Below are 12,805 nucleotides of genomic sequence, written 5' to 3'. Positions count from 1 at the left end.
TTGGGGGGCACATCAGTGTCTCCTGTTCTCCCTCTCTTGGTAGATTCTTTCTCTCGGCACTGAACTTTCTAGCTTAGCCAGGTCACTCAGCACGGAGCTGGCTGCCTCCGGCTTTGACAGTCATCTGTCTTGAGGAGGTGACCACTGTTTCTGTGTACCCAGTTTTCTAAGATTATGGGAGCTGAGGCAGGGGTAGGTAGTATATTTCTTTTCTCTTTCTTGGTGGAACTAGGGTTTGAATTCAGAGCCTCCCACTTGCTGGGCAGGTACTCTACCACTGAGTCAGGCCTCCGGCTTTTTGTTTTCTAGTGGTGCTGTACAGACTGTCTTTTTTCTCCTTTGGCCTCCTGTGCAGCTCTGCACAGGAGATGGCTGATGGCACAGAGCCCTTGCTGGGCTTTGGTGTGTTTTTCTTAGAAGTTTTACATCGCCTTTGTCAGGGTTAGAATTTATTGTTTTGTTCTGATGTTCACTCTGTTCCGTGAATCTGCCCGTGGGTTTGACTCGCCATCATTACCCATAGTTTGCTGTCTTTTTTAGGTGAACATTTATTGTGCATATCTGTGTATAATGTGGCATTTTCTTACTTTCTTTCAGTTTGTTCTCTCAGACCTGAGGACAGAAGAATCTCTAGGAAGAGGAGCTTCAAGCTCCTCTTTTTCTGTTTCTCCCCCTGCTTTTAAAAATTATTTATTTTTAATTGTCCGGTTGATGTATAGAGGGGTTACAGTTACATTCGCCAGATAGTAGATACATTACTTCTCACACATTGATACCCTTTCTCATGTTTTTGTCCCCAGTTCCATCCCCCCCAATCATCTTGTTTTCCCCCTTTCCCTTTCCTATTTCAAATAAATATATGTATATACAATATATCAGGTAACAAAGTCAGATATAGTAAGTATATGAGCCCTCCCCTTTACCTCTAATTTTATTGTCAGGGTGATGTACAGAAGGGTTACAGTTACATATGTAAGGCAGTACATTTCTTTTTCTTTTTTCTTTTGTTGGTCGTGGGGCTTGACCTCTGGGCCTGAGCTCTTCAGCTCAAGGCTAGTGCTCTACCACTTTGAGCCACATCGCCACTCTGAGTACATTTCTTATTGGACATGGCTGCCCTCCCATGTTTTTCTCTCACTTTCCCTCCCCTCACCCATTGGTGATTCTTAAAAACCAGACACTGTGTATAAAAAGAAATCACTGACTTTTTTTTTTTGCTGATCCTGGGCCTGGAACTCACTTTTTTACTCAAGGCTAGCACTTTATCACTCGAACCACAGTGCCACTGCCAGCTTTTTCTATGATTAATTGAACATAAGAGTCACATGGACTTTCTTGCCTGTGTTTCAAACCACAATCCTCAGTCTCAGCCTCCTGAGTAGCTAGGATTACAGGCATGAGCCACTAGCACCCAGCTTATTGCATTTAAGTCCTTTGGGATGGGAGCCTGTGGTTCTACCCCTGTCCATTTTAGAGGGGAGGAAACTAAGGCACAGGGAGATGATGAGGAACAGGGAGGAGAGCTCTCGTGAGGTCTGAGCTTTTTTGCAGCTCAGACTGTGTGGCAGTGCCTTCTCTCTGGGAAGCCTGGGTCCAGGAAAGCTCAGTGTTTCACATGGCACCACTCTTCTGCCCATCTCCCCCGCATGACACAGCCAGCACGTGCCACATACCCTCCCTGTGACTCTAGTCTGAAGAGATCTTCTGGTCCTCGCTGTCACTCTGCGCCTGAGTCCTGGGGCTCTTCAGAGCACAGAAAGGTAGCTTTTGGAATCAGACACGTCTGACTCTCAGCTGAGCGATCTCAGCTTTCTCACTTTTGCTTGGTCTGCTTGGGTCTCAGTTTGTTTATCTGTAAGGTGGGGATGATGATGATGATGTTGATGGTTCTTACCTCATAAATCATTTGAGGGGAATTAAATGAGTACAGTAGGTGAAGTCTGGGTCTGGCTCCTAAATCTTTGATTAATGATAGCCCTTGCACATTCCTGAAAGAGTGCCAGTCTTGGAAGAGCCATGGGTTATGTTCAAGGTTTCCTGTTATGCTCTTATCTGCTTTTGTAACAGTTCTAATGAAGTAGCTAGATGTGATTTTTTGTTCCTTGTGAACATCCCACTGCTTTTCTTCAAAGGATCCAGTTTTCTGCTGGCCCTGAATGGAGCACAGCTGTCTCCCTGCTGGCCTGATCTGGTGGCAAGATGGCATATGGTATCCGTCCCCTCCTCCACTGTCCTCCCAGTTTAGCCAGGGCACAGCCTTCTGACAGTTTTTTTCTCTCACTTCTTTGTAGTTCTGGGCTTTGAACTCAGGGCTTCTCATTTGCCAGGAGGACACTCTGCTACTTGAGCCACATCTTTAGCTCATGAAGCAATGTAGAAGAGTATGCATTGGAGTTTGTTTCTGATGGTACCAGGATTTGAACTGTGGGCCCTATGGTTTCTGGGTAGGCACTCTGCCACTTAGCTGTGTTTTATCTCTTTCCTCCTCTCAGAATTCATGACTGAGGGCCTCTATGATTGGTCCACATTTATTTCGTCACTTGTGGCTCAAGATATCTTAACCTGATTCATGTTGTCAGGAAAAATGTGCAGTGGGGTGCATCTGAGCCTGTCCTTGGAGCAGAGTCTGCTTCTCTATCTCAGATCATGAAGATTCTGCAGAGGGCTCCTTCCCGAGAAAGCCAGGGTTAGGGTCTTTCCCACTTTATGTTTTCATGGTCTTCCCTGACATGTCTATCTTTTCTTTACTTCAGGCTTTTTAAAATTTTTTGGTATGTTCATAATATTTTATTTCAACTGACATCAAAAAATTTAATGTGGCCGAGCGCAGTGACTCACGCCTGTAATCCCAGCTACTCAGGAGGCTGAGATCTAAGGATCATGATTCAAAGCCATCCTGGGCAATACAAAGCTGCTGTGAGACTCTTATCTCCAATTAATCACTAGAAAACAGGAAGTGGGGCCATGGCTTAAGGGGTAGGGTGGTAGCCTTCAGCCGAAGAGCTCAGGGACAGTGCCCAGGCCAGAGTTAAAGCCCCATGACCAAAAAAAAACACAAAAAAACAAAACAATGCAGACATTCGTCTTTCTTTCTGGATGTACTTGTAAAAGCCATCTCTTTTTCAATCAGTGATGTCAGTTGGTGATTTGTGTGTGTGTGTATGTATTTCTGGAAAGAAGCACTTGTTCATTTTAATGTACTGTGTAGTTTATATGTGAGCATAAAGATTAAATACTTTTCCACACAAGTGCTTGTTTCAAGAACCAGGCAGAAACCTAGGCTGTGAGCCCTGTAATGGCAGAATCTGAATCTCAGGTTCAGTGTTGGGTATCTTTAGGAGCTGGGCTGCTGTGACGAGCACCAGCAGGTGTTAGACCCTGGGGTCAGTGCCCTGGCCGCCCTAGCTCTGGTGAGCCAGTGTTGGAGTGTGTCACTGCACTGGCATAGGCCAGATTTCCTTCCTAAGGCGGGCCAGAGCCTTGGGGAGATCTGGCAGCCAGCTTGAACCACCCTAGGATGGGCGTCAAGACATGTTGGCAAGGGAACAGAGCAGCAGGATGGCAGCCTGATGTTGAAAGAGAGGTGAGCAGTGCCTGGGCACATGGGCCTTGGGCAGGGGCCGCTCCCTGGCCTTGAGCTCCAGGGTGAATGAAGCGCTTTGACTCTGCACTGAGCCCAGGGGTTGGTTTGTTTCACTTGCCTTGCAGGTCTCCCAGTGGAATAGGTTGGGTTTCTCGCTTTCCCTGTCTTGCTGACATCTGCTGTGCTGTGATCTCAGTAAATTGGTGGTTCACTCGTGGTTAACTTCTGGATTTCCTTGAGAGTCAGTAGTTGTGTTTCAGGTTCTGGAAGGATATCCGGGTGCAAGCCTGGTTTCTAGACAGCCGCTGGAAAGTGGCTACTCACACTCTTCAGAGTCATCCCCAGTAACTGTCAGCGGCCTCGCAGAGGTCTAAGAGACGGGGCAGGACAGAGGGATGGGGCGCAATATCTGCTTCTTTCCGGATGTGGGGCCTTCTGCAGGCGATGGCTCACCACAGCTCTGGGAGGCAGTTGTGAGGTCATCTGATCTCAGCAGATGAGGTGGGGAGGTAGAGCTCTGAGGTGGTAGTAGTTGTCCCTAAACACACAGGTGGAGGTGGCCCACCACATGCCTCTGGCAGCGACTTCACTGTGTGCTTCAGTGTGGCTTCCAAGGCCAGGTGGCTCGGCGTGGCCTCTCTCAGTTGGGTTGGCATCTAGTCTGAGGAACTAGGTTTAGGGCCTCAGGGATCCCCTTTCCTAAGAGAGCAGAAAACATAAATAGCTAATTGGTAAGTCAGAATAAGAGGCAAATTGGGTTACAAATGGATGTGTGAGAGCAGTGTTTCCCTGTGTCAGCGTGTCTGACACAGGAGTGCGCCAGTTCTGGTGCCCAGCTCTTGCCTCCAGTTTTAAACTGTTTTCAGGACTACAGCACCCACTGCTCACCAGCACATAGAGCCTCGCAGGCTCTACCCTCGCAGCCTCCAGCTTACGTTACACACGGGTGAACTCTGGAGGAGACCTGGATGCATGACGGGGGTTTGGATGGTGGCTTGTTTGTCTCCCTCACCTGTTGTGACTTTGCTGGTTAAGGTGTCTCAGGTGATCCCTGTCCATCACAGGTGGATCTGATGCTTCTTGGATGCCTGTAGCCGTGTGTTTATCTACAACAAGGAGTTGGCAGCACCCTAACTCTAGCCAAGGGGGTCACCAAGGAGCCTTCACTCTCCCTCCAGGCCCCAGCCTGCATCTGTGGCCGTGTCAGGGATGTGGTGACTTGCTGAGGTGACGTCACTGGGCATCACCATGGTTACTCATGGAAGTGGCTGCCGAGGAGTCACAGCACAGGACCTGAGCGCCTTTCAGAGCGAGGACGTGCCAGCCCATCCCCTGGAGCACCACCTCCGCGCATTCCTCCCTTTCTGGGGCTGCTTCAGGGCCCTGGGCTAATTAATTAGCCATTGGCTATTAGACCTTTACAGCTTTTGGTGGCTGTCATGAGTTGTCAGTTTTGCTTATTGTGGCTGGGAGTTGTTCTTTCCACAGACACTCCCACGTCTCCCGCCCCGCCCCTCCCAGCCTGGCCACTGCTGGGTGACAGTGCTGGAAAGCTGTCAGTGGCCACCGTTGGTGGCTTTGTAATTTGGCCTTGGGGGACTTGAGCTTGGCAGTGGAATGTGGGGTACTATCTCCCCTCCACACGGATTGAGTTGCCTAGAGGTCAGGGGAGAAAAGCCTCAGAGCTGCCATTCAGGCACTCCTTGGCGCTCTGAGCTCTGGGGCTGGTCCCAAAGACCACCAAAGGACTCCTATGTCTCCCAAAGCTTATTTTCCCCAGGGCTGCATGGCTCCTGACGTCTTCCTCCCTCCAGAGCTGGTTCTGGGTGCATCATGCCAAGCCAGCAGTCATCCACATTCACCCCAGATTCCTCTGTTACCATACCACCTGCACCCCTGCTTCCCCAGTTTGTGTCCTCACCCCTGCCCTGAGGCATGGCAGGGACATGCTGGTGTGTTGGTGAGCCTTGGCCAAGCCTGAGTGTATGAGTACCTGCTCTTCTGGATCATAGTCTTTGCCTACTGCTTTTTTTTTCTTAAATAATCTCCTTTTTTTTTTTTTTTAAAACAGGGTCTCATTATGTTGCTGGGCTCAAACTCCTGAGCTTATGCCAGCCCTCAGCTTCCTGAGTACCTACTTGGTCTATAGGGGTGTATGAACAGCAGCAGCTCTGCCTGGTTTTAAGAACACTGTTTTAGAACCAAGTTTGGATGCTGTTTAAACCCTTGCTTTTTGGTACCTGTCTTAATATCTGCATTTTGGGACAAGCAGGCTTTTTTTTTTTTTCCTTTTCCATTTCATTTTCTTGCAGTACGAGGTCTTTGTACTTGCTAAGCAATTGCTTTATCATTTTGCTAGCCTATTTTACTCTGGCTGTTTTTTTGTTTGTTTTTTTTTTTTTTTTCTTGCCAGTCCTGGAGCTTGAACTCAGGTCTGGGCACTGTCCTTGGATGCATTTTGCTCAAGGCTAGCACTCCGCCACTTGAGCTACAGGGCTTTCTCTGTGTATGTGGTACTGAGGAATTGAACCCAGGGCTTCGTGCATGCTAGGCAAGCGCTCTCTCCCACTAGGCCAAACTCCCAGCTAACTCTGACTGTTTTTACGATAGGGTCTTGGTTTTTGTTGTTGTTGAGGCTATCCTAGCCTTCAGTCCTCTGGATCTCTGCTTTCTAAGTGTCTGGGATGACAGGTGTGAGCCACCGTGCCCCGCCGAACACCTTGTCCTTCAGTTTAGAAGGGGTAGGCAAGGGTATCGCTGTGCCCTCAAAGGACTGATAGTCCTATTTGTGGTCTGAGCCTTTGTTTGAAATGCCTGGTATAAGAGGTCTATGGAGACTTTTGAATTTGGGGGTTGGGTATATTACCCTACGCTCTCTGGGGATGGGGTCGGAGTCTAAGTACAGAATTTATACACACCTTCTGCACATGGCCTGAAGGTAATTTTAGTGTGCCTGGGTATTGCCATTTGTCATTTGTGGTCAGATGTGGAACTTTCCTCTTGGGGCATCCTGTCAGTGGTACTCCCAGAGTTTGAGGTTTTTGGAGCATTGTGAATTTCAGAGCTTCAGACCAGGGGTGTTTGATATATAGTAGAAATCGCTGCTGATCCTTGAGTCCTGACTACAGTGCAGTGCCCACATCGTCTTGTTGGATGGCAGAGGGCTCTGTGTGAGCCAGAAAGACTGCAGGTATGAAGGAAGGGAAAGTACAGGGCTCCTGGGGTGAACCGTGAAAAAGCTTTCAGCAGAAATGGCCCTGGTTCTTGACTGACTGACTGACTGACTGCTGGGCCCTTAGACTCACAGAAGTATTTGCTGATCAGGAGAATTTGTTATTTGTTGGCGATAATTCATTGTAACCAGATGAGCTGACTGCTTCCTGTGCTCATGTGCTGGAATATGAAAATAGTTGTCAATAGGGGTCATTATTCTTTGCATCCATTATTCTGTCTCTTAGGCAGGAATGGGTACTGGGTGCTCAGTTGGAGGGGAAACTGTTTGGTTCTAGTCCTGAGTGGGGTGATGGTCCCTGTCATCTTAGAAGTAGTATTGTGGAAATGATGATACTCTGATATGGTATAATCTACTGAAAAACAAACAAACCTTCAGAAAATGATGGGAAACAAAGCCTAAGAATGTATGTTGTTACTGTCTGACCTGTGGTTTGGAAATAATGAATTGGTTGTTAAGTAAACTATTGAGCCCTATATATCTAAAGCTTGTAACTCTCTCTCTCTCTCTCTCTCTCTCTCTCTCTCTCTCTCTCTCTCTCTCTCTCTCTCTCTCTCTTCTTTTTCTTTCTTTTTTTTTTCCAGTCCTGGGGCTTGAACACAGGGCCTGGGCACTGTCTTTGAGCATTTTTGCTTAAGGCTAGCATTCTACTGCTTGAGCCACAGCACCACTTCTGGCTTTGTCTGTGTATATGGTACCAAGGAATCGAACCCAGTGCTTCTTGCATGCCAGGCAAGCACTCTACCACTAGGCCACATTCCTGGTCCCCTTGCATTTTTTTTTTGGGGGGGGAGTCAGTTGTGGGGCTTGAACTCTGGGCCTGGGCAGTGTTTCTGAGCTCTTTAGCTCAAGGCTAGCAGTCTTCCATTTGAGCCACACCACTACTTCCGGTTTTCTGTCTGTTTAATTGGAAATAAGAGTCTCATGGACTTTTGTGCCCCGGCAGGCTTTGAACCACGATCCTCAGATTTCAACCTCCTGAGTAGCTAGGATTACAGGTGTGAGCCCCCAGTGCCCAACTGTATTTTTTTTAAAACATTATTTTGCTTATATTGTAGCTAGAGCTCAGGGTCTCCAGCTCTTGTTCATTTTTGCTTTTGTTTTTGTTGTTTTCTTCTCATGGCTGGCACTCTCCCACTTGAACTTGGCCTCTAAAGCCTGGCAGTTTCCTAGTTAATAGGAGATGGAATCTCTCAGACTTGTCTGCTTGGTGTAGATTTGAATTCAGTCCTCCAGATTTCAGTCTCCAGAGTGGCTAGGATTACAAGTGCAAATGACCATTATCCAGCTAGGAAAGTCTCAAGTTCATGCCCGTGTCCATTCAAACAAACAAACAAACAACAAACCGTGATAGGGCCTGATCAGTAATGTCAGATTTCTAGGGTCCTGGGCCCTCCTCACTGGGCCCTCTCACTAAAGTCAAGTATGGTTTTATTCTGTCTCTGAGAAGAAAAGGTCCAAGTACCCAAGTGTGCTGAGCATTTTTTTCTCTGGGCCTGCAACACTATCTAGTGAAGAGGGTGAGACATGAGATCATAGTTCAGAGCCAGCCGAGGCAGAAAACTCCATGTGATCTTAACTTCAGTTAACCAGCAAAAAGCTAGACTTGTAGGTATGGCTCAAGTGGTAAGAGTGCCAGTCATGAGTGAAAAGCAGAGCACAAACTTGAGGCCCTGAGTTCAATTCCGAACTGGCAAGAATGATATACAAGATACTAACTTAACTAAAAACTTAAGCTGTAGCTTTGTGCAGCGAGTGATGTTGAAATATCAGAAAGCTGAGGTTTGGCAGAAACTCTTGGCAAGGGGTGAGACCCCTCACCTTGACCCATACATTACTCCTTAAAGCAGTAGCAAGCACCCAAACTTCTGCAAATAGAACTCCCACTCCAAACCTCACCCTCCTAAACTTTTGAAGGACCCCTTAGCTGTGAATGAATCCCTGGACTGATGACCCGTGTCCTGGAAGTGCTGCTGTGATGTTGGGAGGTGTTGCAGCGTCCCTGCATGGTAGGTGCAGGCAGCCACGTGTGCATTTGAGCACGTATGTGGAGGCATGCACTTGTGTGGCAGTGGTCATGTAACAGTAGCAGTTTGCAACTCTGAACCACAGAGAGGTTTGTCTTACTCTGCCGTCAGTTCCAGTTACTGGTGGCAGATGTCCTCATTAGGTGCCATTAAGGCGTGAGGATGTGTTTGCTGAACCCAGATAAGGGCTAACCCTCTACCCATTCCAGGGTATCCAGTCCCTCGGTGGTGACACCATTAGGGCGGAGAGACAAGGGGGACGGACTCAGGATCTCTTAAAACTCTACGGGGAGGCCTTTTGCAAAGGTTTTTGTCCAAACAAGGGATTTTGTCAAGTGGAGAATGTAAATTGTAAAAGTGGTGTTATGTTGAAATACTGTTTGGTTGTGCTAAAGTAGAGGCTTCTGGATTTTTCTCCTCCTGAGCACTGCGTGCAGGCGCCTGTGCCAGAGTGAATGGAGGTGGAGGTCAGCGAAGACCCTGTGATGGGCTTCTGGTAGAATGGAGAAGGGCGGCTCCAGGCCGTCCTGGAGGCGGCTTCCTTCTCTCACCCACCCCCATGGCCTGCCTGCCGGGTGACCTCATTCACTAGTGACCCCCCTGAGTCTCCCCTTGAGCCTCGGCCATCCCCACTTCCTGAGTAAGGGTGGCATCGACAGGAGGAGGGGCAGTCACACCTCCATGCCATGTTGGCCAGTGGCCATTATCCCTTTGAGTCCTCAAGCGTGTGTAAAGGTCTTTCCAGCCTTTACTGCTAAATGATTAACAGTGGCTTGGACGGCGAGCAAGGTCAGAGCGAAGCTTTGACCTTGAGCTGTGTAGAGAAGTAGCTGAGGTGCCAGTGGAGGATGGATTTCCGTGGAATGGAAGGCGGGGTGGGGGAGTCTAGACCTGCAGGGTTTATCAAGGAAAAAAAAAAATACCATGTGAATGGAAGAAATTTAATGCAGTGCTTTATTTTGTGAGATTCCACTGAATTCACTAGGCTGTGACCTTGGACACCAGGTGGATGTGAGTTCAAACCCCAGGCTGTCCCTCTCCTGTAGCACTGGCAGTCTGAAGTCTGACCCACAGTCCCCTTCCTGCAGCTCAGTTGCCTTTTGTCTCAAAAACTGTTCATCTTCTCTGTGTGTGGTTTGAACTCAGGGCCTGGGTGCTGTCCCTTCGGCTTTTTCCCTCAAGGGTGGTGTTCTACCATTTGAGCCACACTTCTACTCTGACTTTGTGCTAGTTAATTGGAGATAAGGGCCTTATGGGCTTCTCTGCTGGGGCTGGCTTTAAACCTCCCTTCTCAGTTCTCCGACTCCTGAGTAGCTAGGATCAGACGTGAGCTGCCAGCAGCCTTTTCAGGGCCACCTCAAATTGTTTTGAATATCAAATTAGATACAATTTATAAAAATGCCCAAGGCACTTAATAAAGACAGTTTCCCTTCCTTCTTTCTCTTCTGCTTTTAAAAATTAAGATTTAGGAGCACTATAAATAAAACCAACAATAAAGTGTGCTTTAAGTGGAGCTGGGGAACAAGGCTACACAGCAAGGCCTGGCTGTGTGGGAGCAAACAGGAAGCGGGCAGGTGGCTCATTTCCAGCAGGCACATCTCCCCACTCACCAACAAACTAGAAAGTATTCTTAAAAGAAAAGGAAAAGGCCTACAAAAACATCGTCAGTGTGTTGCCTAAACAAACTCAGGCCCTGTTTGAGGACTGGGAACCCAGGAATTTTGGAAATACAACCCTGTCTTCATTTTCAGTGCTAGAAACCCCAGACTTCCTGCTCTGGAAAGTGGGGGTGGGCCACTAGAATTTCTGCCAAGAAGAGAGTTGTGTTTTTTTTTTTCCTCTCTGGGTTGGTGCTGCCATCTGATGTCTGAAGGTGGTATTGCACCATGTTTATAGCTTCCATCAGCGTCAATGGAATAAACAGAGGTTCTGGAGTTTTTTCCCTTCAGTATTGAGTCTTGAACTTAAAGCCTTGCACTCTTACTCTGTTCGCTCATGGTTGCTGCTCTGCCACGTGAGCCATACCTCCAAGATTCTTGCCTCTTTCCATGTTGGGGATGAAACCCCAGGCCTGGGGAATGCTAGGCAAGCTCCCTAACCCTGACTAAAACCCAAGTCCTTGACTCTAGCTTTCCCTCCTGAAAGGTGATTGCTGTGTAGTTTCTGGCGCCCGATCCTGGAGATCTGCACATGGGTGGGGATGGACTCCCTTGTTCTCAGCTCTCACAATGCAGACACACTATCACATTTCAGCCCCCAAGGCCCTGGGTAAAATGCCTTTGCTCTAGCTTTGCAACTTTCTTGCTAGGCAAGTGGCATACGCCACCATTTGAGCCACCATTCCAGCGCTTTTTAGTTAAAGTATCTTTCAGATAAGCCTCTCACTTCTTTTGTCCGGGCCAACCTCCAATCATAACCCTCTGCCTATATCTCCTGAGTGGCTGGTTTTGCAAATGTTTCATACCTGCCACACCACCACAGCCTCTGGCACATACTTTGCTGATATTCTTTCCTCAGCTACATATTATCTCAGTCCACAGATAGGTGTGAACAGAAGACCTGAAACAGCAGAGACCAGGAATGTGCTTGGGGACCCGGAGGATATTAAGCCCAGAGTTCCTGGAGGAGCAGGGGGAGGGGCAGGGGCAGCCTGGGCCCTGGGCTGAGGTGTGTTCTGTGAGCCTTGTGGTCAGGGGCTAGATGCTCGGGGTTCATTTCCTAGAGTGTGAGATGGGGAGAATGGTGTGTAGTTTGTTTCTAAGGCCCTCACGCTGTGAAGGTCTTGGGTCTCAGATCGTTGCGTTCGTGCGTGGGCCATAGAAGTGTGTGGGAGCTCTCTCCTGGGTGTCACGTGGGCCATAGAAGTGGGTGGGAGCTCTCTCCTGGGTGTCATGCACTCAGGCTTGAGTGTACAGGGGTCTCCAGTGTGCTTGGGCCCTGTGGACAGCAGGGCTCAGGTTCTGTCCTCAGGGACAGAGGTCTGGGGCTTGTAAACTGGTACATCTGCCTAAGAAAATACTGGATGGCTTTGTTTTTTATCGAGTCACCGTGAAGGAGATCCTGCTTAAAAATGGGAATGCCCTTCTTAGAGTGCCACTGGGTGCTTTTCTTCACGCCGTTCCGTGTGTTTTAAACCTTTCCCCAGGAACCAGCATTTGTTTTGTAGAATGGAAGACTGACAGCATGATCAGTGTCTTTCCCCTCCATGTGCTGTCTGTCTCAGGGATCCACGGGGTGGGACTCACACTGCCACCTTTCCCTCCCCAGGAGACACAGCAGCATGGCCAGTGTGCTGTCTCGCCGGCTTGGGAAGCGCTCCCTCTTGGGGGCCCGGGTGCTGGGACCCAGTGCTTCAGACGGGCCAGCGGGGACTGCAGCACCCTTGGAGCCACAGGTGGAGCTGCCAGAGGGGGCCACTCTCCAGCCCGCCCTCCCCTCTAAGGACCCTGCATGCCAAGAACAGCCCAAGGAGGTCCTCAAGGCGCTGGGAACCCCAGGCCTCCAGCAGGTGGCATTTCAGCCCGGACAGAAGGTAGGTTGATCCCAGCCTGGACAGGTTCTCTGTCCACGGCTTTCGGCCAGGGTTTCCCTAAGTGACCAGCTAGAAACATTCTGGGCTCTGGATTGAGCTCAGGCTGTTTCTTGTGGTCCCGGGGTTGTGAACAGCAGGTGTGCTGTCATTTCTCACCCAGGGCTTCACAGCAGTGTCTAGGTGAGAAGGTAGCTGTGCATTCTGGGATGCTTCAGACCCCGCTGTAGCCCAGGGAATCCAATCTGCAACTTCACACAATCCGGAAGAGGACCAGGCAGGGTGAGGCCTGCCTGTAGTCACAGCAGTGGGGAAGGCTGAGGCAGGAGGATTTTAAGATTAAAGCAAGCCTGGGCTGTGCACCGACACCCTGCCAACACACAATATCAGAGAAGATTGTGTTTTTTTTTATCAAGAGACAAAGATATTTATGT

General features: G+C 48.9%; 1 protein-coding gene across 1 annotated transcript in view; it reads left to right on the top strand.

Moving 5' to 3' along the window:
* Window positions 1-12,805, top strand: part of Znf395 (zinc finger protein 395) — a 39,418-nt gene that overhangs the window by 13,582 nt on the left and 13,031 nt on the right. The window contains exon 2 of the mRNA XM_090353664.1: window positions 12,110-12,374. Coding sequence (XP_090209790.1) covers window positions 12,123-12,374 — 252 coding nt within the window. The 5' untranslated portion in view covers window positions 12,110-12,122. The remainder of the gene's footprint in view (window positions 1-12,109; window positions 12,375-12,805) is intronic.

Source organism: Megascapheus bottae, chromosome 20 (genome assembly GCF_031878675.1).
Source record: "Megascapheus bottae isolate mThoBot1 chromosome 20, mThoBot2.hap1, whole genome shotgun sequence".
In the NCBI taxonomy this organism is placed as follows: domain Eukaryota; kingdom Metazoa; phylum Chordata; class Mammalia; order Rodentia; family Geomyidae; genus Megascapheus; species Megascapheus bottae.
Note: the sequence above shows the minus strand (reverse complement) of the source record. Positions and strands in the feature narration are given on the sequence as shown.